The following is a 26,203-nucleotide window of genomic DNA, read 5'->3' as shown; positions in this document are numbered from 1 at the left end:
GTTGTCATTCATTCAAGGAATTCCTATGGTCTGACTCGGCAGAGGCCATGCTTATGTGCTTATGAGTTGTGATCCTAGGGGAGGAGGGGGGATTTTAATGTGATCCCGGACGCGCGGCTGGATCATTTCAAGGGTGGTAGGAGCTCTAACCGGGTGCATACATGGGCTTTTTGGGTATTCATGCAAATCTTGGGGCTGGTAGATTGTTGGCGCCTATTACATGGGACTCAGTGCAACTATACACATTATTCTCATGCTCAACAAACTTACATTCGGAAAAGTTGAAAGGGGACAGATTCAAAACAAATGCTAGGAAGTTCTTCTTTACCCAACGTGTGGTGGACACCTGGAATGCGCTTCCAGAGGACGTTATAAGGCAGAGTACGGTACTGGGGTTCAAGAAAGGATTGGACAAATTTCTACTGGAAATGGGGATAGAGGGGTATAGATAGAAGATTACTGCACAGGTCCTGGACCTGTTGGGCCGCCGCGTGAGCGGACTGCTGGGCACGATGGACCTTGGGTCTGACCCAGCAGAGGCATTTCTTATGTTCTTACACAAGGATAGATGGGCTGTGGATCCATAGGAATCAATGGGCTAAGATACGCGAGGCTGAAATTGGGGGTATTCGTTTCGGATCACGCCCCAGTCTCGGTGGATTGCGCGGGAGTGGTGTCGGGAGGCGGAACCAGATTCTGGAGACTTAACGACTCCCTGCTTAATGCGCCTGAGGTGGAGGCGGAAGTCATTCAAAGTATAGCCAATTATTTGGAGTTTAATGATACCGGGGAGGTGTCTGATGGGGTCTTGTGGGATGCTTACAACTCAGAGAACGCTTGATATCTCTTGAATTGGCTCATAAGCGATTCCTGGACTCTCAGACCATGGATCAGTTACGCATGGTAAAGGGACAGTTAAGTCAGCTTCAAATGAAAGAGTACAATTATGTGTGTGAGAGATTTCAGTCTTGTCTTTATGAGCATAGTAATAAGTGTAGTGCTCAGCTGGCTCGCTATATCAAAATTAAGCAGGCCAGGAGCTTTATCACAGCAATCCGGGATGAGAGCGGTAATCTGCAGGTTACGGATACAGCTATTGATCGCTCATTTTTGGATTACTATTGAAGCCTTTACAGTGCTGGAGGGGACGGGGGAGATGGGATGGTGTCCCGCTTTTTGGATAAGGTGTGTTTGCCTGAGCTATCCCCTGATGATCAAGCACTGCTAAATGAACCGATCAAGTTGGGGGAGGTGATGGGTGTTATTCGGACCGCTAAACCAGGGAAATCACCCGGATTGGACGGGTGTACGAGTTGATTTTATAAGAAATTTGGGGAACAGGTCCTTTGTTGATGAGAGTGGTGAATGGGATGCAGACAGGGCGTCTTTTATCGGGCCCTATGGGGGAGGCAGGGATTGCGATTCTTTTGAAGCCAGGGAGGGACCCGCTGAATTGTGGTTCATATAGACCTATCTCCCTATTGAATGTCAATGCAAAACTTATTGCAAAGGTTCTTGCTTTGCGCTTGGGAAAGTTGCTTCCCAGTTTGATTCATATGGATCAATCGGTTTTATACAACGGAGACAGGTATGTGGAAAGTAAAGAAGGGACAGGAACACGCAGTTTTGATGGCGGTTGACACTGAGAAAGCTTTTGACCGGGTGTCTTGGGAATTTTTGTGGGCGGTGATGGAGAAATTGGGCATTGGGGGTCCGTTTTGTGCATGGGTCCGAGCGTTATACCGAGCACCCAGATCTTGTCTTCGGATTAATCAGGCCTACACTGACTTTTTTTCTATAGCACGCGGCACTAGGCAGAGTTGTCCGCTTTCCCCTATGTCATATCAATAGAACCGTTGGCCCTTATGATACGGAATCATCTGCTATTGAAGGGGATTTCAGTACAAGGCGTTGAGCACCATATAGCCCTATTTGCTGATGACATACTTTTGTATTTGATAGACCCAGAACAAACAGTGCCTCAGTTGTTACATATTTTTGAGGACTATGGAAGAGCCTCTGGCTTTAAGATAAATTTAGACAAGACTGAAATGATGAATCTCACCCTTGGGGGAGCCCCGGGTTCATGCTCTTCAACATCAATTTCCTTCTAAATGGGCATCCAAGGGTCTTAAATATTTGGGGTTTTACCTTCCCAGGGATCTAGCTCGTTTATCATATTGCATTCTGGACTCATGTCCTCCGGAAATCATGAAAGCGGCACCACTTGAATTTAAACTATCACTACTGCACTACTTAGCCCATAACCTGAAAAATGGGAAATTCCTCACCAAGAACGGCCACGTAATAATAACCCCTATCCTTAAAAATAGCAAAGAATCCTCAGCCCTAGTAACCAACTATAGACCAATTGCTTCCATTCCACTCATTGTAAAGATCATGGAGGGATTGGTACACTCCCAATTGATGGAATATCTTGACCAGTTCTCTCTCCTGCACGAGACTCAATCTGGCTTTAGACCTCTTTACAGCACGGAAACTGTAATTGCAGCTATCTTAGATTACTTGCATCTATTGTTAAGCAAAGGCCTCAATGCCCCCTGATCATGCAATTCGACATGAGCTCCGCCTTTGATCTAGTAGACCATGCAAAAATGCTACAATGCCTAGATGCTATTGGCATTGTGGGTGAAGTGCTAAACTGGTTTCATGGCTTCCTTTTATCCCGCACCTATCAGGTTCATTTCAATAATGAGCAACCCATCCGGTGTACAGCAAGGGTCCCCACTATCTCCACTGCTTTTCAATATCTACATGACATCTACAGAGCGTTCAATTAACCCAGCTGGGGATAAAATTATTCAGTTACGCTGATGATTTTACGATCATCATCCCATTTGCCAACTCCATCTCGGAAACCATTCCCAAAGCATCAGAAGCCATAAACTTGATGGAACACTGGATGTCAGACTTCAAGCTCAAGCTCAATACAGAGAACACAAAATTCTTTGTCGCTTCACCACACCCACTTGACATCAAAACACCACTAGGCATCAACAAACATAACTACCCCATACAACCCACCATTAAAATACTGGGTGTAACACTGGACCAATGCCTAACCATAAAAGACCAGGTGGACTCCCTAATCAAAAAGGGTTTTTTCACCCTCTGGAAGCTTAAATCCATTAAAGCATACTTTGATAACTCTGCATTCAGAATCCTGGTACAATCCCTCGTACTGAGTCAACTTGACTACTGTAACATTGCCTATTTAGCAATCCCCCAAAAGAATATGCGACGCTTACAATTAATGCAAAACACTGCGGTCAGACTTATCTTCGGTCTAAAAAATTTCGATCACGTGACGCCATACTACAAACACTGGCTACCGTTGGAAGCTCGCGTAAAGTTTAAGTTCGTCTGCCTCTGCTTTAAAGTTCTTTATGGTCTAGCCCCTAAATACATAACTGACCTCTTCTCCTTCTCAGCCAACAGACACAAGAGAAGCTCCCACTTGTACTTCGTTTCCCCCCCAGTTAGAGGTTGCAAACTAAAAAAACACTATGGACACCTTCTCGCACATCAAGCAGCTTTATGGGGTAAGGACCTAAAACAACTCCTCTCGCCCACCACTTACGAGGTGTTCAGGAAACGCCTCAAAACTCACCTGTTCCTGAAGTACCTAGACAGATGACTCTTTCCCCTCTGTAACTGTTCTCTTGTCCTTTCCCCCTCTTGTTCTCCCTTCCCTTAAGTTCTCTCAACTTGTACTTCACTAAGCTTTTGTAAACCGCATAGAACTTAATGGTACTGCAGTATATAAACTGTTATTATTATTATATGAGGTTAATTATGGGCCAATTCTCCGGAAAATTTGTTCCGATCTCCAATGCTGACATGGGCTTTGGCTATCCTGTGTGTGTATGTGGGGGGGGGGGGGGGGGGCGCATAGCGGTTCTTCAAATGAATGTACTTCCCCGATTATTATTTTTGTTTCAGACTTTACTGATCCCCATACCTGCTCAGACATTTAAGATCTTACAGACAGAATTTCAGAAATTTATCTGGCAGAATAGAGCACCCCGGATTTCTCAGATGACGATGTGGGCGGGGTGTTCCAATCTACAATGCTATTATCAGGCTGTGCAGTTGAGGATGTTATTGGAGTGGGAATTTGGTACACATAAGTGGAGGGTGTTGTTGGAACAGTCTTTTGTGCCTCATGGTCGACTATCCAATAGGCTTTGGTCTTCCCATAATGTGCAACAGTGGACACAGGAGACTGATAACCCTTATATATTACATCTGATCAATATGTGGGATAGAATGAAATAGGTCTGCAATAATGGGTTAGCAACTTCCACTTTAGCTACTTTAAGGGACGAACCACACTTTTTAGTAGGTAAAACCAACCCAGTTTTTGAAAGATGGGAGCCCCTTGGGTTGACCCGATTCCGTGATTTTTTGCGGGCAGGGACAATAATAACTTTTGAGGTCCTGCAAAGTACGGCTGGAGTATGGGCAGGAGATTTTCTGGCCTTTCTTCAAGTGCAACATTATATGAGAGCTTGGGGGTGGGATACGACATCTCCCATTGAGACTGAACACTTAGAACAATTATGGGGACTTTACAGAAGGTGCCCAGGCCCCTTTCACTTTTGTATAAGTATTTAAGGGGCATGTAGTACCGCAGTTTGTTTTTCAAAGACATTGGGAATGGAACTTGGTGGGACTGTCCAGTATTGGTTCCTTGCTGGACAGCAGTGATGCACACTCTGTCTCAACTGTTGGGGGGTCACTGTCCCTATTACTCCTCAAAGCTGTTTATTGGGGATGTCTAATAATTGAGACCAATTGGCAAATTCGATTACTGTGAATGGGGTTGGCAGCGATTAAATGTCTCTAGCTGTCTATTGGAAATAGACCCGAGTGCCTGATTTGAGTGAGTGGAGAGTGAAATTAGCTCTGTTGGGGAAAATGGAAATGTATATGGCAAAACACAGAGGTTATTATATGCAATCGATACATCCCTGGACTGTTCTATACCCCTATGTTCAGGGGAGGGGGGGTGGGGATGGTACTGTGCTGCTGTTTACTGGTGTTCTTGCATTTTTGTTTTTCATTGGACATTGGTTTTGGGATTTGCTTTGTTCCATATTGTTGTGTTTTGTGATGCTTATTTGACTGAAAATCCAATAAAAATTTAAATATTAAAAAAAAGAAGAAAATTACTACTGCTTCTTCCCAAAGTCTGGCGAGACTTAGGGTGCCAATCAGCAACACCGACCATAAGATCATCCAGACCTTTCCCAAAAAGAAGCTGACCCTTGAAAGTCTGCTTAAAGTGGCATTAGAGGCAGCATCCCCACCCAAGGACAGATCCAAAGAGGCCAGCCCGCAGACACTGCATAAGCAGTAAGAACTCGAATGAGATCAGAAAGGGCGTCCGCCTCAAAATCGATACCGTCCAGCACTAGCTGGGGGACAGACATCCACTTATGCAGAGGGCACCCTGCGCAATCTCTCATAACAAGCACGTGCCACTAAGGAGGCTGCCACCACCTTGATGGCCAAAGAAGCCTTTTCAAAAAGATGGTTTAAAAATAATAATAATGTCCACTGTGTGATTCTGGGAGTCCTTAAACACTACTCCTCCATCACTAGGGAAGTCCTTGCGCCGGGTATCCTGCACCATGGCAGAATCCATCTTAGGTTGCTCAAAACTGCTGAAAAGCAGGAGCCAGGAGAAAACTTAGACACAGCTTGAGAAAGCTGAAAAGAGCATACTTGACATCCTATTGTTCTGTAACCAGACCGAGAAGCTGTGGAAGGGATGGAAAAAAAGAGGACAGCACATTAGAATGATCCATGACTGAACACTGTGACGTGGAAAGAGAAGATTCCAATTTTCTCAGAACCCAGAAATAAAATGATGGACAAAGCCATGTTTAAAAGGTGTGCTTAATGGAGGGGTCCTCATCCAAATCCAGACTCTCAGGGTGACCATGTTGACTAGTCCCAGCAAGGGTATCAGCCTGATCCAAAATAAAAGCAATGCCAGGAGACAAAAGCAGCATAATATCCATATGGCATAATACAATTGAGCTCTGCCTTAGCCAGATAGGAGGGCTCCTGAAAAGGGACCTCTGCTACTGGTGCAACTGGTTTTGAAGAAACTGACACGCCCGCTGGCTGCATCAAACAAGCTGTCCAAAGAATATACTTTCCAGAGGAGCCAAAAAAAAAGTCCAGAAAAATTTACACCTTGTCCAATGCAGGGCCCTGCTGAGTCATTTGCACCATGCCAAACGAGTCGCCAGACTCAGAACACAGGTGTTTGGCGCCAAACTCTAGAATGGCCTCTAGGCATGATACTTTTCTGAAGTCATGGAACCAGGTCAGCTCCCCGGCCTTGGAGGACCTGAAGGAGGAAAAGACCAAAGCTCCTGCCCCTCCCCCTGTGTGCTGCAGCACCCAGTATATGGTTGCTGATCTGGCGCCAATCTGGTGCAATCAATGCACATATTCAACAGATTAGGGGCTGGAGAGTTCATTCCAAACAATTTGAATCAAATCGAGGGATTTTGAAGCAGAAATAAAACTGAAAAAAGATTGATAAAAATCCAAGATGGCAGCCACCAGCAAATTAACGCCAAAAATGGGAAAAATAAACAAAATCAGAAAATATAAAAATAGCAATTTTGGGGTTGGGGAGGTGAGATACTTGAACCCTACTCTCAAAAATCAGTTTTAGAGTTTCACAGACTACCTCTGAAATTCCCATAGGAAAGAATTGAGGTGTACTCAGTCTCTGAAGTGCCTTACAGTCAAGCTTTTTTCATTGCAGCTGAATGGAAGAAAATAATTTTCTGCCTCAGAATAGCTCCAAAATGATCAGACTTGAAGATCTTCAGCCTGCCAGTCGGACGGACACAGACAGTAACCTTCACCCCCACGGATCCTCTTCATGAAACCTTGAATCTGCACTTAAGCCCCTGACAAGATCAGAGGGCAAATGAGCTCCCAGGGGAATGAACCCTGAGTCCAGGAAGGATGGCACAAAGCAGGCTGGCTCTAGAGATCCACTGAAGTTTCTCAGTGAAGCAGCAGTCCGGCTCTGCTTCCTTTCTTCTGACAGAGGACCATCGCAAAGGGGTCTCAAGGCACCGCAAAGACAAACTTTAAGTGAAAAAATAAGAAAAAGATGCCGGGCAAATCCAAAAGACTTCTGCACGGATTGCTTACAGAAACTGAAAACTACAGGGGGCTCTAACTCTCTCTCTGAGGAGAGAGGAGCATGTGCTCAGAAAAGTGTTTCGATTTCTGCAACTCCTGGATTGAGGGAAGGAATTGAACACCTAGCGTACTGAATCCGGAAGGGACATAATAGAAATGCCATTTGGCTAGATCCTTTTATAACATCAGAAAATAAGTGGGAAAAATGCAGAGAGCATGGCTCATAGAATTCTTTCCAATCTTTCTACATGTGCATGTGTGCACTTATATAAAGAGATTATGTACTTACCCTGGTAAGCTCTTTTTCAGTAGAAAAGTGAGACATTCTAGACAAGAGTTATTTCCCCATACTCGTATGGATTGCAGAAGGAACCCACTCCGAATTTTCTACTCTGCCTCCAATGTACTTCACACATCAGCTTAGCACCCTCTAGTAGTCAGTACCCAAGCAAAGAAAGGCACCCACACGTGTGAAGTAGAGGCACCATTAACCACAGGCTATACTATTGTTCTGCTCATAAACAACTAAACAGTACCATTAACCGCCAACACAGGCTTCAAAGGAACTCAGAAACTATTCCCTAACAAGTTGAACATATGTACAGATTCTTCACAACCCCGAAGGGCTGGCTGATCACCAAGAATCAGCTTGGAGAAGCATAAATAGACTGAAAACTGAAAGAAGGTGCAGGAAAGACAGGGCAGGTCTTATCTACTAGAAAAGATCTTACCAGAGTAAGTACATAATCTCTTTTTCCAGTGCAATAGCTGAGACATTCTAGACAAAAGGAACATACAAAAGCAGTCCCCCTTAAAATAGCTAGGGTAGCTGCGCTGACCCTTAAAACCGAGGACCTGAAGGCCAAGTCCTGCCTGGCAGCAACATCTACTCTGTAGAACTTAGCAGACGTGTGAAATGAAGACCACATGGCCGCCCTGCAAATCTCTTCAGGAGGACCAGCTCGAGCTTTGGTCCATGAAGAAGCCACACTCCTGGTAGAATGCGCCCTGATGGCACACCAATACTGGAAGGTCTTCCATGCCTTAGAATAGGCCGACACTGTGGATGACTTCTTAGCTCTGAGAAGTGTATCAACTACCAGATCCGAATATCCTTTATGTTCTAGGGAGGCGCACTCAAGAGCCAGTGACCTGGATCTTCCATGGCCACAAGAACCTGACAGAGAAGGACTGGATAGATGTGCAGATAGAGACTGCTTCCCACACGCACTTGTAGCAGATCCACATACCACAGTCATTGAGGACAATCGGGTGCCACCAGAATGATGCGCACGGGATGTCCCGCAATCCTCCGAAGGACTCGGCCGATCATTGGCCAAGGAGGAAAGACAGAGAAGAACTCACAGAGGCCACAGTTACACTACAGCATCGAGCCCCTCACTTTCAAGTTTAGATCTGCGACTGAAGAAGTGCTATGCCTTCTTGTACCTTGCCTTGGCCATGCGGTCGAAGCTGGGCTGCCCCCAGCACCACATAATTGCACAGAATGCTTCTGGTGAGGGGGCCCACTTGCCTAGATCCAGAGTCTGCTTGAACGTTGTCCACTCCAGCCACATGCACTGCCATCAGTACCAGAAGATGAAGTTCCGCCCAAAGCAAAAGCGATTGACATAAGCCACTGCCGTCACATTGTCAGAGAAGACTTGGACTACTTGTCCCTCAAGGGTCACCTGCAATGCTCTCAGGGCGAGATAAATGGCCCTGAGTTTCAGACGGTTGATTGACCACCTTTTCTGAGATGGAGTCCAACAGCCCTGAAGAGGACGACGATTACAGTGTGCACCCCAGTCTCAAAGGCTGGCATCTGTTGTCACCACAGCAATTGAGGACGAAGCCACTAGTTCACGCTTACTCGGGCCTCCAAAGTCCATGGCAGACATATCTGCAAGACATCCCTATGGGTTGCCCACCAGGAAAACAAGGCACGCTGAAGAGGACGCATGTGTGCTCTAGCTCAAGAGACGACATCCAGTATGACCACTATGGATTCCAGAACCTGTAGGTAATCCCACACCGCAGGAACAGACTTCTTAAGGATGAAGCATATTTGAAGTTTCTGAATATTGGGAGAGCTGAAGAAAAACTAAGCACTCTTAAGACTTTGGAATCAAATGGAAGATTACAAATTGGTTGAAAGTTTGAAGCCTGTGACAGATGAAGTGAATAATTCTTAACAATAGGGTATACTATGGCAGTTTTCCAATTTATATGAACAACTCCATCTTCTAGACTTTTTACAATTATATTTAAAAGTAAAGGTGACAAACCATGATTGTTTTAAAGAATCAATGATGATGGAATTGGGTCCAAAGTACAAGTTGTTCTATTCATAGTATTTATCATTTTTTCTAAAGCTTTGAGATTTGGAATATTAAATTTTGATCATGATGCTGCTGGAACTACATAAGGAGAATCATGAGGTAAAGAAAAATTATCAGATGTAAATATTAGAGGAGATGAAATAGGAGAAATAGGAGGTGAAGCCGGATTGAATGATGACTAGAACCCAGCAGTCAGACAAAAACTGAACCCAGGCCTGCAGAAATGCCAAAAGCCTGCCCCTAATATGCAAAGGAGCCTCCTTCGGTCTAGTGTCATTGCGACTTCTTGGTAGATGGAGCAGCTCAGGAAGCAGAGGCCTGGTTACACCTGGATCTGGAGCGTGCCTGATTTTAAGTCAAAATGGGATCGCCACGTGGGATCTCTTCACAGAGAAAGGTAGGGGAGGGTTATTGGGGTGGGCAGACTTGGTGGGCCATGGCCCTTATCTGCCGTCTATTTCTATGTTTCTAACCTCTGCCTGTAGCCATGTATAAAGGGCATCAGCACAAACCAAATAGCACAGTTACTTACCATAACAGGTGTTATCCAGGTACAGCAGGCAGATATTCTTAACGCATGGTGATGTCACCGACGGAGCCCCGGTACGGACCTTTTTAACTAGAAAGTTCTAGTTGGCCGCACCGCGCATGCGCGAGTGCCTTCCCGCCCAACGGAGGAGAGCGTGGGCCCCAGTTAAGATAAGCCAGCTAAGAAGCCAACCCGGGGAGGAGGGTGGGACGTAATAATATCTGCCTGCTGTCCCTAGATAACACCTGTTATGGTAAGTAACTGTGCTTTATCCCAGGACAAGCAGGCAGCATATTCTTAACACATGGGTGACCTCCAAGCTAACAGAGAGGGAGGAGGGATGGTTGGCCATTAGGAAAATAAATTTTGTAACACAGATTGGCCGAAGTGTCCATCCCGTCTGGAGAAGGCATCCAGACAGTAGTGAGTAGTGAACATGTGAACTGAGGACCAAGTGGCAGCCTTGCAGATTTCCTCGATTGGAGTGGAACGGAGGAAAGCCACAGAAGCAGCCATAGCTCTGACCCTGTGGGCCGTGACAGCAACTTCCAGTGAGAGACCGGCCCGAGCATAACAGAACGCAATACAGGCAGCAAGCCAGTTGGAAAGCGTCCATTTAGAGACAGGACGACCTAGACGGTTAGGATCGAAGGTCAGAAAGAGCTGAGGGGACGAGCGGTGAGCCCTGGTACGGTCAAGGTAGTATGCAAGGGCACGCTTACAATCCAGCGTGTGCAACGCCTGTTCCCCAGGATGAGAATGGGGTTTAGGGAAAAAGACAGGCAACACAATGGACTGGTTGAGGTGAAAAGCCGAGACCACCTTGGGAAGGAATTTAGGATGGGTAAGCAGAAACACCTTGTCATGGTGAAAAACAGTGAACGGTGGATCGGCGACCAGTGCATGCATCTCACTAACCCTCCTGGCAGAGGTGATGGCAATGAGGAAAAGCACCTTCCATGTGAGAAGTTTGAGCGAAGTTGTGGCAAGAGGCTCAAAAGGGGGTTTCATGAGGGCTGATAAAACCACATTCAGATCCCAGACGACAGGAGGAGGCTTCAGAGGTGGTTTGACATTGAAGAGGCCTCTCATGAACCGGGAAACCAGTGGATGAGCCGCGAGAGGTTTTCCGAGGATAGGCTCATGAAACGCAGTGATGGCACTGAGGTGGACTCTGATTGAGGTAGACTTGAGGCCAGCGTCGGACAGAGAGAGCAAATAGTCCAGTACAGTTTCCACCGCTAATGAGGTGGGATCGTGATGATGCAGTGGACACCAAGAGGAGAACCTGGTCCACTTCTGATGGTAACATTGGAGGGTGGCCGGTTTCCTGGAGGCATCCAAAATGCGATGGACAGGCTGAGACAGATTCTCTGGAGAGGTCAGCCCGAGAGAAACCAAGCTGTCAGGTGGAGCGAAGACAGATTGGGATGTAGTAGAGACTGACGTTGCTGCGTAAGTAGAGTAGGAAACAACGGAAGAGGAATGGGCTCCCTGGAGCTGAGCTGAAGCAGGAGGGAGAACCAGTGTTGGTGAGGCCACCGAGGAGCGATGAGAATCATGGTGGCCCTGTCCCTGCGGAGTTTGGATAACGTCCGCAACATCAGAGGTAGTGGAGGAAAGGCATAGAGGAACCGATCCGTCCAGTCGAGCAGGAATGCATCTGGGGTCAGACGATGAGGAGAGAAGAGACTGGAACAGAACTGGGGTAGCTGATGGTTGTGAGGCGCTGCAAAGAGGTCCACCTGCGGAGTGCCCCAGCGAGCAAAGATGGAGTAGAGTGTTGAAGGGTCCAGAGTCCACTCGTGAGGTTGAAGGATGTGGCTGAGATTGTCGGCCAGGGAGTTCTGTTCGCCCTGGATATAGACAGCCTTGAGGAAGAGATTGCGGGCCGTGGCCCAGGTCCAGATGCTGAGAGCCTCCTGACAAAGGAGGCGAGATCCGGTGCCGCCTTGCTTGTTTATGTAGTACATGGCGACTTGATTGTCTGTGCACAGGAGAAGGACCTGAGGGCAGAGAAGGTGCTGGAAGGCCTTGAGAGCATAGAACATGGCTCTGAGTTCCAGGAAATTGATGTGATGTTGACGCTCCTGAGGGGTCCAGAGTCCCTGGGTGCGTAGATCTCCCAGGTGAGCTCCCCACGCATAGGGGGAGGCATCCGTGGTTATGATCATGGAGTGAGGGGGTAGATGAAAGAGTAGACCCCTGGAAAGATTTGAGGAGTTTAACCACCATTGAAAAGATTGCTGAAGAGACGATGTCAGAGATGGGATGAGAAAGAAGATCCGTGGTCTGTGACCATTGGTTGGCAAGAGTCCATTGAGGTGTCCTGAGGTGGAGTCGCGCCAGAGGAAGCACATGGACCGTCGAGGCCATGTGGCCCAGGAGGACCATCATCTGTCGGGCAGGAATGGAGTGATGAAGGAGCACCTGACGACAGAGGTGGAGCAGGGTCCGTTGATGGTCGGAGGGGAGAAATGCCTCATTAGTGTGGTGTCGAGAACTGCTCCAATGAACTGAAGTCGCTGTGTGGGAAGCAGATGCGACTTGGGGTAGTTGATCTCGAACCCCAGGAGATGGAGGAAAGAGATGGTGTGATGAGTGGCTTGTAGCACAAGTGGAGACGTAGGTGCTTTCACCAACCAATCGTCCAAGTAGGGGAACACCTGGAGGTTGTGAGACCTGAGGAAGGCCGCCACCACAATAAGGCACTTGCACTTGGTGAACACCCTGGGCGATGAAACGAGGCCAAAAGGTAGCACTTTGTACTGATAGTGACGGTGCTGTATCTGAAACCGTAGGTAGCGACGTGAAGTCGGATTGATTGGGATGTGAGTGTAGGCCTCTTTGAGGTCCAGGGAACATAGCCAGTCGTGTTGAGAGAGAAGAGGGTAAAGCGTGGCAAGGGAGAGCATTCTGAACTTCTCCTTGACCAGACACTTGTTGAGGTCCCTGAGATCGAGGATGGGACGAAGGTCTCCTGTCTTCTTGGGAACCAGGAAGTAGCGGGAGTAGAATCCCTGACCCCTTTGGTCCGGAGGCACCTCTTCGATGGCATTGAGAAGGAGGGAGTGGACCTCCCTCAGGAGGAGGGGGGTTTGGGAGGAGTGAGAAGCAGACTCTACGGGGGGATTGTCTGGTGGAAGAGTATGGAAGTTGAGAGAGTAGCCGTGGCGAATGATGTTGAGGACCCATTGGTCTGATGTGATGACCTCCCAACGGCTGAGGAAGATTTGGAGGCGACCTCCGATAGGCTGAGGAAGAGGCAATGATGGTGGGAGACTGGCTATGCCCTGGAGGAAAAAGTCAAAAGGGCTGAGATGGTTTTGACGGAGGGAGAGGCTTGGCAGGTTGGTGAGACTGTGAGCGAGCCTGAGATTGATGCTGTTGACGAGGTCGGCGAGGCTGCTGTTGAGGCGGGTTGAGAGGTCTGGCCGAGAACCTGCGCTGGTATGAAGACTGCTGTCTGTAGGTGCGAGCAGGTGGAGTCTTCTTTTTAGGTTTAATCAGAGTGTCCCACCTGGTCTCATGTGCTGAGAGTTTCTGGGTTGTTGAGTCCAGGGACTCTCCGAAGAGTTCATCACCCAGACAAGGTGCGTTAGCCAGGCGGTCTTGGTGGTTAATGTCCAGGTCAGAGACTCTCAGCCATGCCAAACGTCGCATGGCCACCGCCATGGCAGATGCGCGAGAGGTCAGCTCAAATGAGTCGTAGATGGAGCGAACCATGAATTTTCTGAGTTGGAGGAGGCTGGAAATATGTTGCTGGAAAAGAGGGACCTTACGTTCAGGAAGGTATTTCTGTAAGGAGGAGAGCTGTTGCACCAGATGCTTCATATAGAAGGAGAAGTGGAAGGTGTAGTTGTTGGCTCTATTGGCTAGCATTGCATTTTGGAAAAGGCGCTTACCAAATTTATCCATGGTTTTTCCCTCTCTGCCAGGAGGGGTGGAGGCATATACACTGGAACCTTGAGACTTTTTCAAAGTAGATTCCACCAGGAGGGATTCATGGGGCAATTGAGGTTTGTCAAACCCTGGGATTGGAATAACCCGGTACAAGCTATCCAATTTGCGAGGGGCCCCGGGAACAGTGAGGGGAGTCTCCCAGTTTTTATAGAAAGTTTCCCGTAAGATGTCGTGGACGGGCAACTTTAGAAATTCCTTGGGAGGTTGCTCAAAGTCTAGGGCAGGGGTGTCAAAGTCCCTCCTCGAGGGCCGGAATCCAGTCGGGTTTTCTGGATTTCCCCAATGAATATGCATTGAAAGCAGTGCATGCAAATAGATCTCATGCAGATTCATTGGGGAAATCCTGAAAACCCGACTGGATTCTGGCCCTCGAGGACCGACTTTGACACCTGTGGTCTAGGGCATCAAGGAAAGCCTGAGACTTTTTAGAGTCGGACTCTAAGGGGATGGAAAGAGCTGCTGTCATCTCCCTAAGGAATTTAGAAAAAGAGGATTGTTCTGGTTTTGAGGCGGTATCGGTCATGGAGGGTTCGTCGGTTGACGAAGCGTCCTCTTCGGTACCGTGCGGGGAGTCTTCCCACAAGTCTGGGTCTCTAACATCAGGGTGTGCACGTTTGGACATCGGTGTGGAAGGCTCGGCATGGCGGGTCTTTGAGAGAGATTTGCCTGAGCGCACCGAGGCGGTACCAGGAGAGGAAGACCGATGTCGTTCCTGGGACCGGGAAGGGTCGGCAGCAGTACGGGTATGCACTGTAGGTGTTTCAGCCAAGAGCACCGGCATGGAGGTATTAATCGGTACCGAGGGGGTCGACACCGATGGGATAGTGCGAGGCTCGGACCGGTCCCGTACCGGAAGGTGCGGTGCCAGCAACGCCAGCAACAGTTGTTGGAGTTGTTGCTGGAGCTGCTCCTGTAATTGGTTTTGGAGTATGGCCGCGATGCGGTCATCCAGGGGGGGGCACCGGTACCGCTTTTTTCTTCTTCGGTACCATAGGTGCCGTTCTACGCTCCGGCGATGAGGAGGCCAATGATGAGGCACTCACCGATATCGGAGCGGAGCGTTTGCGGGGTCGGTGCGGTACCGGGAGGGCCGGTGTCGCAACCGTGGCAGGAGGGCACTCAAGGGAAGTGGAAGGCTTCTTAGCCGGCTTACCTGGGCCCAACGACTCCGAAGAAGGGTCAGGTGGTGTCGACGTCGTGGGTGCCGACTTTTGTGGTGCCGTCGACGTCGCAGCAGGTTCCATGGCAGATCCGGTATCGAATAAAAGATTTTGCTGGATCTACCTGTTTTTTAATGTGCGCTTTTTAAGCGTAGCACAGCGGGTGCAAGAGTCAGCCCGATGCTCTGGACCCAGGCACTGCAGGCACCAATTGTGCGGGTCGGTGAGAGAGATCGGGCGTGCACACCGCTGGCACTTCTTAAAGCCCGGTTGAGGGGGCATGAAGGGAAACACGGCCTCCGCAAAATCGAATCCGGAGGCCTGTATGGTGGCAACAGGCCCCGCCGGGGCCGGCCTGAAAAAATAAAGAAAACTGGACGAGTTTTTTTTTTTTTTTGTAAGTAAAAATAGGGAATCCGAAAGGAAAAATTAGAAGAAAAACGAAAAATTACGCGAGCGGGAAGGCAGAAACTAGCTTTTCAACGGCTGTTGAAAGCACATGCGTCTTCTTTGCTCCGCGGAAATGAAGAAACTGGGGACCACGCTCTCCTCCGTCGGGCGGGAAGGCACTCGTGCATGCGCGGTGCGGCCAACTAGATCTTTCTAGTTAAAAAGGTCCATACCGGGGCTCCGTCGGTGACGTCACCCATGCGTTAAGAATATGCTGCCTGCTTGTCCTGGGATAAAAAGGAGTTGTGAGGCAATAGATGCCAATCACCAATCAATGGCCTTATCCATAATGTACTTTATTGGTAGACAGCACGATATGAAGAAGGGGACTCGACACTGACAGTGTATGTGCAATCCCGCCTTTGTCAAGAGTCTAATGTATCATTGAAAAATATAAATATACATAATAAAACACGAGAACACGATTGCACTGTTAAAACCAAAATGACCATGGGAAATGCTAAATACCAAGTTGAACTGTAAAAAAAAAAAATGAAACAAATCAAGTTGATATTCATAATAAAAAAATACATAATGAAACAATGCATAATAAAAACAACATTATGTTAAAGAAATCAAGAAAGAATTGTCAGACAGAGAATATTATATTCCTCTAGATTCAGACCCTTCGCCCAAATTACAAGATGAGATTAGTGACCGTGTTAATATAGCCTACAGTGCTGGCTATTTGACCTCTAAAGAAAAATAATTCCTCAAAGTAAAACATCCTGTTATTCCTTTTTTTGAAAATATATTTATTGAAGGAACATTGCACAGAAGAAATATACAAAAGCCATACAGTAAAAATTAGTAGGAAGTACAACTAATCCACAGTAAACAGTATAGACAAACTGAGATGCAAATATGAAGTTTCCAGGCAAGTGATACGAAATCCCACCTCCCCCCAGACTCTTTCAACCCCCCTCTGCATCCCGGGACTCTGACCCACTTTAGAAAACTTCAACACTCCAAATAGGTCGCTGCGTTCCAGCTAGTCATACTCTTTTTACGCAGTCTTTTCCAGATCGCCATCTGAGACATGCTGGCCCTCCATTGTTTAGTGATACGAAATCCCACCTCCCCCCAGACTCTTTCAACCCCCCTCTGCATCCCAGGACTCTGACCCACTTTAGAAAACTCCAACACTCAAAATAGGTCATTGCATTCCAGCTAGTCATACTCTTTTTACGCAGTCTTTTCCAGACCGCCATCTGAGACATGCTGGCCCTCCATTGTTGTACTGTAGGGTACGCATTGTCCACCTAGTGTTGCAGTATAAGCTTTTTTTGTAAGACCCAGGGTCACCAGCACAAAGTGCCGACAGGGCTCCACATCATCAACTTCAAGCAGGTGACTCGTGACACCCAGCAACAGGGTTTTGTAGGACCACTAAGGATTGACCCAGGATACCCTCCACCATCCAAAGCACCTGCACCCACAGGGTCCCCAAGCGACAGCATTCCAATAAGTGATGAACCATCATGTCCCACAAGGCTGGACAGTGAAGGCAGAAAGCATCAGGCCACAGCCCCATCTTATGCCCCCCTACTCGTGATATAGGCCTTATGTAGAATATTAAGATGCACCTCATGTAAGACCACATTGGGGGAGGCCCCAGCACACTCCACAAAGCTCAAGCATTAACCCCCTCACCCAAGTCGCCTCCCCAATCCTCCACCATCAATCCCAAAAACCGCGTGGGCTTCCATGGCTTTCCTATCTTATACCAACCTGACAGAGTATTGAAGTCTGACAAGACTGACAGGAAGACCTGATCCAAGGGGGAGAAAGTTGGCAACGGTCAGCCCAACAATTGCAACGAGCTGGAGTTACGCAAGCTCTGACCCTGCAGGCCAATTCCAAGACTCCCTACAGGATTGGAAAGGAGGGATTGACCCAGAACCCAGCTCAGCAACCTGCCTAACAAACCAGCAACCTGTCCGTCGGTTGCGCAAGAAAAAGGCATCCGCAGAGCCAGCAGGAAATCTAGGATTATCCACAAATTCCAAAAAAGGGGTAAAACAAACCTCAAATTCAAAATGATGTATCATGAAAATCAAATCAATTTTCTGGATCTCAATCAAAAAGGACTCTTTATCATCCAACTACTATAATATACCATAAAAAACCACCAACAAAAACGCCTTTTTACATTACACCAGTTTTCATAATATGTCACTGAAAAGTAATTTACCTTAGTCAATTTTTAAGGCTGAAAAGAAATTGCACTGATTTCTCAGATTTTCAATTACAATCAGAAGAGATGTCACAACATTTTTCCAACAGAGGTTATCCTCAAAGGAGCATACGAAATTGTTATCAAAAGGCTCTAAACAGTAATAGAGAAGATTTCCTTGAGAAGTACTGTTGTATTACAAGTTGTTTGCTCTAATGGAATTTATTAAAAACTTATTTTTTATCTGATGACTTTAGTCACCTTTTCCCAGAGATGATCACAGATTACTGTATTCATTAGTATCAGGGTTATATTAAGGTAAAGGGTTTCACAGTTTCTCTTTACCCTCTGGAGTTCTGCATCTGGATCTGGATGTCCTTCAGCTAGAAGTCTCTGCCTGATTTCCTCAAGCTCTTCTTTCTCCCGTTTTCTGTCTCGTTCATCAGTTTCTATCTCTTTCTCTCGGTCTCGTAATCTCTTCTGAAGAGCACTTCCCCTGCAGAAAACAAGGTATTGCTCAAATTCTATGTTAGTCTACCCATACAGTTTGATGGGCAAAGTGGCTAGACAAAACTAAAGAAGCAATGAAGAATGACAGCCAAACATTGAATCATAAACGTGCCCCAATGTCTCATGTATAGACAGGCCTTGCTGTGCCAGAAACCTTTTTTCACATTAACATTCAAATAAGCAGCAGATAATTAATATCCTAATTAATATGCCAGTTATGATTTAAATTAAAAAAAATCTCATCTGGATCATACCTGTAATATTTTGGATCATCTCTATCATCATCATAGTCTTCCAAAAACTCTTTTAATCTTTTGGCTTCTTTTGCCTTAAAAAAATACTCAGAGTTATTATGAGCAATCTTCAATACACATTCAGTATAGCAGGAATTGGAAAGGTTTCTTCCTCTCTCCTTACAATGCTTTCTTTCTTTATAAGACTTCTAAGCTTAAACAAATCTAGAGGCTACTGAATTGTGACAAAATGAGCCTTTACCAGCAGTTACAATTCAATCAAGCTGTTATTAGTATTATCCTAAGCAGTACTAGTACCCCTAAAGCATGGCCACTAGGTATAATCACTGTGAGGTTGCCAAGACTTCCTACTTAGTTTAGGCTGCAAACACTGCTTCTGTACTCTTCCCAATCTTTACGTGTCACACAAGCTTGGGAACAGAGTCTCCAGAATAGCAGTGCCACTGGGACACTGTATCAGGTCCAAGAAGTAAAGAGAGTTCTATATTAAATCCTACCATTTCTCGTCGTCGTTCCTCTTCTCTCTCTGCTTCCTTTTCATATTCCCTGGATTTTTTCCGTTCTCTTATCTCCCAGTTTTTAAGGCGCTGAAATAAAATAAATGAAATATCAAGTATCTCAATCACATTAAAAACATAAGAAATCCTGAAAAGAGGTAATTACATGGGAGTTTGTAAAACCATTTTTCTTACATAAAATGCTTATTTAATGCATACAAATGGGCTCTTACAACACCAGGTACCAGGTCATGCCCAGGTCATGCAAGTCAGCATATACTTGTACAGAAGACATGTTCAGGATTGGGATAAGGGCAGAACATAGATGGAATCATAATTTATGCATGTATTTTATAAAATAGGTGTGACTGTACCTATTGTATGTCTTATCATTTACATCCGCTCTCAGGCAGGTGTAATATTAGTGCCTTCAATCTAGGTGTGATTTGGGCAGGATTTTAATGCAGAAATGTAGGCTTAAAAAAAGAAAAGAAAAGAAAATCCTTCCTGTCATATTAATCTAGGTGCTGTTGAGGACGACGGCAGCCTGCAAGGATCACACTAAAGCACCGGCGATCCTCTCTGCAGGCTGCCATATTATCTGAAGGTAAGAAAAGGAAGCCAGGGGGGAAGCCAGAGGACACTGCAGCACTTCCCGACTGACTCTCTCCCCCTAAAGCAGGAGTGGCAGCGGCAGTGGAGGCCAGCAAGAGGTAGCGTTGCCACTCCTGCTTTGTGAAATCTGAAGGCATGGGGAGGAAGGTTGGTCACCGAATCAAGAGGTTGATTTAAAAAAAAACCAAAAAAAGCCCAAAACGATTCACCCGAAGTGAATCAGTGAATCGATTCAAATCAGAAATCGGGCAGCACTAGTTCACGGGAAATGGGAATCAACAGCTCAAATATGGACTCCTGTGTATCCACAGCAGAAGTAGTGTTATCAGCTTTAACAACATCAGCAATGAAAAATGTTTTATCTCATAGAAACATAGAAAGTGACGGCAGAAAAAGGCCGAGGCCCATCGAGTCTGCCCACACCGCTGACCCACCCCCCCTATTTAATCACTCTCTGATGACCTTTGCCTCCTAGAGATCCGACATGAGCATCCCATCTGTTCTTAAAATCCGACACGCTGCTGGCCTCGATCACCTGCACTGGGAGCTTGTTCCAGCTGTCAACCACTCTTTCGGTGAAGAAGTATTTCCTGGTGTCGCCATGAAACTTCCCGCCCTTTATTTTCAGCGGGTGTCCTCTTGTGGCGGAGGGTCCTTTAAGAAGGAAAATATCATCTTCTCCCTCGATACGACCAGTGACATACTTAAACGTCTCAATCATGTCTCCTCTCTCCCTGCGTTCTTCGAGAGAGTATAGCTGCAATTCGTTCAGTCTTTCTTCGTATGATAGATCTTTAAGCCCCGAGACCATCCTGGTGGCCATCCGCTGTACCGACTCGACTCTCAGTACATCTTTTTGGTAATGTGGCCTCCAGAATTGTACGCAGTACTCCAGATGAGGCCTCACCATGGTTCGGTACAAGGGCATTAGGACGTCGGGCTTCCGACTAACAAAGCTTCTCCGGATACAACCCAACATTTGCCTAGCCCTGGATGAGGCCTTCTCCACTTGATTGGCCGTTTTCATGTCTTCACTGATGATCACCCCCAAATCCCGTTCTGCTGTAGTCCTTGCTAAGGTTTTACCATTTAATGTGTACGTTCTGCACGGATTATTGTTGCCCAGGTGCATGACCTTGCATTTGTTAGCGTTGAAGCTAAGCTGCCAGGTCGAGGACCAATGTTCCAATAAAACCAGGTCTTGCGTCATGCTGTCGGACAGACTGCCGTTACCCACAATGTTACATAGTTTAGCATCATCGGCAAATAATGCTATTTTACCTTGAAGCCCCTGAGTCATGTCTCTTACGAATATGTTGAAAAGGATCGGGCCCAAGACTGAGCCCTGCGGCACCCCACTGGTCACTTCCGTCGTTTTAGAGATGGTACCATTAACCACCACCCTCTGAGTTCTTCCACTCAGCCAATCGTGGACCCATGCTGTAAATGTTTCACCTAATCCCATTGATTTCATCTTGCCCAATAGCCTGCGGTGGGGGACGCTATCAAAGGCTTTGCTGAAGTCCAAGTACACGACGTCCAGGGATTCTCCCATATCTAGTTTCCTTGTTACCCAGTCAAAGAAACTAATGAGATTGGATTGACAGGACCTACCCTTGGTGAATCCATGTTGGTGGGGATCGCGTAGTTCCTCCTCGTCTAGTATCATGTCTAATTTGCGTTTGATGAGTGTTTCCATGAGTTTACTCACTACCGATGTGAGACTTACCGGTCTGTAATTCGTAGCCTCTGTCCTACAACCCTTTTTGTGCAGAGGAACGACGTTAGCTGTTTTCCAGTCCAAGGGCACTATTCCCGTGCTCAGGGACAGATTGAAGAGTATTGATAACGGCTCCGCTAGGACGTCCCTGAGCTCTCTGAGCACCCTGGGATGTAGATTGTCCGGCCCCATTGCTTTGTTCACCTTGAGTCTTGATAATTCGTCGTAGACGTCTCCGGAAGTAAACTCTAAATCCCGAAACGGATCTTCTGAACTTTGCTTTACCTGCGACTGTGGACCTGACCCCGGTGCCTCACATGTGAAAACAGAGCAAAAATATTCATTTAGTAGTTCGGCTTTGTCTGAATCTGATTCTACATATTTCCCATCTGATTTCCTAAGGCGCACTATCCCATCAGTGTTTCTTTTTCTGTCACTAATATACCTGAAGAAGGATTTGTCGCCCTTCTTAATGTTCCTTGCTAGGTTTACCTCAGCTTGATGCTTGGCCTCTCTGACTGCCGCTTTCACCGCTGCAGCTTTGGCCATGTATTCCAATTTAGCCTCTCTTGTCTCTGAATGTTTATAAGAAATGAATGCTGATTTCTTTTCTTTACAGAGATCTGAAATCTCTGCGGTGAACCATTGGGGTCTATTGTTTCTTCGCCGTTTGCTTGCTGATGTGATGTATCGGTTCGTTGCTACATGTAGGGTAGATTTCAAGGTTGACCACATATTCTCCACATTATTGGCCATAGCTTGGCTTTGTAGTGTGTGATGGACGAAATCTCCCATGCGTTTGAAGTCAGCGCCTCGAAAGTTGAGTACTCTGGTTGCCGTGCTTGATCTAGTGAAATCTTTCCTGAGGTTGAACCATATCATGTTGTGGTCACTGGAGGCTAACTTATCGCCTACCGAGACCTCTGATACGCTTTCTCCATTGGTGAGTACCAGGTCCAATATCGCTTGTGCCCTAGTGGGCTCTGATACCAGTTGTTTGAGTTGTGCTCCTTTAATTGTGGATAATAGCCTTCTACTGGCGCTGGTTGTCGCTGTGAGCGTGTTCCAATCTGCATCCGGCATGTTGAAGTCCCCTAGCAGTACTGTGTCCCCCCTTAGAGTGATATTCTCTATGTCATGGATTAATTCTATGTCTTTGTTTTCCAGCTGTCTTGGTGGTCTATAAATTACACCAAGATACAGACACTTTTCTTTGCCTCTGGCTAGGTTTACCCAGAGGGATTCTCCGGAGTACTTGACCTCCGTGATTCTCGTAGTTTTAATGTCCTCCCTAGTGTATAGTGCTACCCCTCCTCCTAACTTGCCCTCTCTGTCTCGACGAAGTAAGTTGTAACCCGGTATAGCCATATCCCACCCATGAGAGTCCGTGAACCAACTTTCGGAAATCGCCACCACATCTAGGTCAGCATTTATTATCTCGGTCTCCAGCTCAAGGATTTTATTGCCTAAACTGTGTGCATTGACATACATAGCTCTCCATGCCTTGTGATTGTTAGGACCCTGTGTTATTTTGCCCCCTAATGAATTGTTTGCAATGTGAGCATTTATTGCGGACTCAGAATTAATTGCAATGTGAGTACTTACCTCGGACTTGGTATTGTTAGTATTATTTGCAAAGTGAGCACTTACCTCAGACTCAGAAGTGGAGCTGTGACTCTCCTCCTCAGGATAGTTACCTACTGCACAGGAACCCTCCCCCAACTTACCTAGTTTAAAGCCCTTCTAAGCAGACGGGCTAGTCGGTGTCCGAAGACGTACTTACCCCTGATACTCTGCCGACACAAATTTTTGTTTCATCAATTAGCTTAAACTGGTGATTTTCCCAAGTTCCAGTTACTGTTGCTCATTCTCAAACCTGGATTCCTTAATAGGTCTTAATTTCTCAATGTCTTCCTTTGAGATGAATAAGAATTTGACCCCAGTATTATTTTCTTCACAAAAGCTAAACAAATTATTTTGCCATCAAGATCTGATTTTCCAGAGGCCGCTGCAAGCTGGCATGTGCAGCAAGTCATTTTACAGTTCTCCCAATACCATCATATGGTGATTTTCCATGGCTAGTACCATAAAAATTCCATTCAATAGAAATTTCAAAGTCTTTGTAATGGCAGCAAAAATTACTAAAATTGTGTTATTGTGCTACAGATCCATCACTAAAGTAGTGCACATTTTTGATTCCAGGAATAAGTTGGTTCATAAAGGCAAATAAAGCTTCCAAAATGGCATGAACTGCACGTGTCATGCTGCAAGCAGTCATTAATTATGCAGAGACCTAAATTTTGAAGTCCTGAACCAAAACTGAAGTAAAGCATAAAGGGGTGCAAAGTTGCTTGCCTATTTTCCCAGTGAAAGCCTTGCATGGCATTATTATTATTTTTTTTTTCTTTAATCGATATCTGTGACTATAGGAAAAAAAACCCAACAAAAAACTGCAGACCTGTCGATAAAACAATTACCAACCTGTTGGGTTTCCCAGGTAGGTAATACTGATCCGATTGTGGCATGCAAGGTTAGGCCATCGATCGGATGGCTGGTTTTAATATTAATGACCTCATTTGCAAGCCAGAATCTGAGAATGTACGACTGCACAGAAAACCATACGGTGAGTCATTCTGTGCATTTGGTTGGCAAATTTGATTTGTCACTAAACCGGTCAAACTGGTTTAGCAACGACTGTTAGATGATCGAGGATTTCAGTGCATCTGACCCTACGCCAATAAATTTTATTAAAATTGGAGATGTGCAGCTAAGAGCCTTTATTGAACTTGCAATGAAATCACCAACAACTAAATGTCCATTTTGATGGGCCATTTACAAGAGTATGTGAAAACAGTGGATGTCATAAAGCAGTTACTTACCTAACAGGTGTTATCTGGGGACAGCAGGCAGATATTCTCACATATGGGTGACATCATCCATGGAGCCCGGTATGGACAATTTGACAAGTGAACTGTCATTTTAAGTTGAAAAACTTTGCGACTGGAAAGACAAGATGGCGTCTTGGTAGTACGACGCATTTAAAACTGCTCCTGCTTCCTGTTCGTGATTTTTTAATGTGATGCCTAAGAGAAGAGGTAGAGTGGCTGTTTCAGCCTGACAGCCCACACCTACCTTGATGAGACAGGGCATTCTTACGTGCTTTGTGTCTTCCTCACCTCAGGGCGATCCTGCTGTGCAGGACACGAGGGAGGCGTCGGCTTTGGGAAGCAAAGTTTCGCTCAGCTCTTAGGGACCAGCTTCACCCCTGCAGCCGAGAGAGAGGGGAATTCCAGCAGAGGCTTCGGTGGTAGAAGGAATGCAGCCTCCAGAGATTCTGGGTGTGCTGGCTCCCCAGGAGTCCTCAGCTGGAGAATCTGAGGCGGGAGAAGGGATAGCTGCCTCAGTGGAAAGAAGAGCAGCTTTAATTATTCAATCTCTTACTAGACCTGCTGAGGTCACATTGGATTCCATCTGGACAGTGATGGACTCCCTCTATAAGGTATGCCAAGGAATTTTTCCTCTTGTTCAAGTTCAAACGTCCAAATTAAAAAAGTTTGAAGAGGAATTAAAGTCGCAGGGAGAGAAAATTAAATCTTTGGTACAATTCAAAATGTACAAGCCTCATCTGGAGCTATATTACAGGATAAGTTGGTCTTATTGAGGAAAGTAGAGAACTTTACGAAGCAATTGAATCTTAGGCTACTGAACTTTCCCAAAATATCAACAATGTCACCTAAGGAAACATTTTATAAATTGCTGAAAGAAGTGTTTAAATATCCGGATGAAGGACTTCCACCTTTACATGAAATATACTTTTTGTTGGCGTTCTCAAAAAAAAAAAAAAAAAACCTTCCTCTTCTGACCCTGAGACTCAACCTCAGGTAACACCTTTGAGTCCTATGGACCTTTCAAACATATATTGAAAGTTCTCAAGAGGAAGTTATTACATGTGCTACACTTCTTGTTGATATTTGTGTTCCAACAAGATAGGGAAGCACTCCTTCGCCTTTTTTTTTTTTTTAGGCAGGGAGAAACTTCCTTCTCGGAAAGGAAAATTTCTGTGTTCTCAGATGTTTCAAGAATAACACAAACAAGAATGAAAAAGTTCCCTGGAATGAAAGAAGATGTGAAATCATTGGGGGCTAAATTTCTATTTAGATCAAAATTCCTATGTATTCTATGAGCCCTTCTAATTACAATTTTTTTTTTTAGAAGGAAAGGGGGTAGTCAGGGAACCAGGTGAATCCTATTGATTGGTCCATTAATAATTGAGGATGACTTCCTACTTTTTCTTTTACAATTTTAGGAATATGTATCACTCCTTCTGATATGTGAAATTGTCTCCAGTGAGTCTTAAAATTATTTGTCAAACAGATTTATGTTTGGAATAATTAAAAATTTTCTTTTTCTATGTAAAATGACAAGTACTTCAATAATTTTATTGTTGAATTATCAAAATAAAATTCTAAAAAACAAACCACTTTGCGACTGATCGCACCGCGCATGTGCCTTCCCGCCCGATGCCAGCTCAAGCCCCTCAGTTCCGTAAGAAAGCTAAGAAGCCAACCAGAGGAGGTGGGTGAGATGTGAGAATATCTGCCTGCTATTCCTGGATAATACATGCTACAGTAATTAACTGTGCTTTATCCTAGGACAATCAAGCAGCATATTCTCACATATGGGACTCCCTGGCTTACTGTAATGGAATGGAGGGAGAGTTGGCCAGATAAATAACATAATAAATGACAGCAGATAAAGACCTGAATGGCCCATCCAGTCTGCCCAAC

At 45.9% G+C, this 26,203-nt stretch overlaps 1 protein-coding gene across 11 annotated transcripts in view; it reads right to left on the bottom strand.

Annotated features, from left to right (window-relative positions):
• The window catches only part of RBM25 (RNA binding motif protein 25), a 285,496-nt gene that overhangs the window by 80,355 nt on the left and 178,938 nt on the right, over nucleotides 1-26,203 (bottom strand). For all 11 annotated transcript variants that reach the window (XR_004540227.1, XR_004540229.1, XR_004540228.1 and 8 more), the window contains 3 exons: nucleotides 19,082-19,171; nucleotides 18,585-18,658; nucleotides 18,166-18,316 (listed from right to left, as the gene is read on the bottom strand). Coding sequence is in view for 8 of the 11 variants with exons in the window: in XM_033953497.1 (XP_033809388.1) it covers nucleotides 18,166-18,316; nucleotides 18,585-18,658; nucleotides 19,082-19,171 (315 nt within the window). In the remaining 3 variants the exon portion in view is untranslated. The remainder of the gene's footprint in view (nucleotides 1-18,165; nucleotides 18,317-18,584; nucleotides 18,659-19,081; nucleotides 19,172-26,203) is intronic.

This window comes from Geotrypetes seraphini, chromosome 7, assembly GCF_902459505.1.
Source record: "Geotrypetes seraphini chromosome 7, aGeoSer1.1, whole genome shotgun sequence".
In the NCBI taxonomy this organism is placed as follows: Eukaryota; Metazoa; Chordata; class Amphibia; order Gymnophiona; family Dermophiidae; genus Geotrypetes; species Geotrypetes seraphini.
Note: the sequence above shows the minus strand (reverse complement) of the source record. Positions and strands in the feature narration are given on the sequence as shown.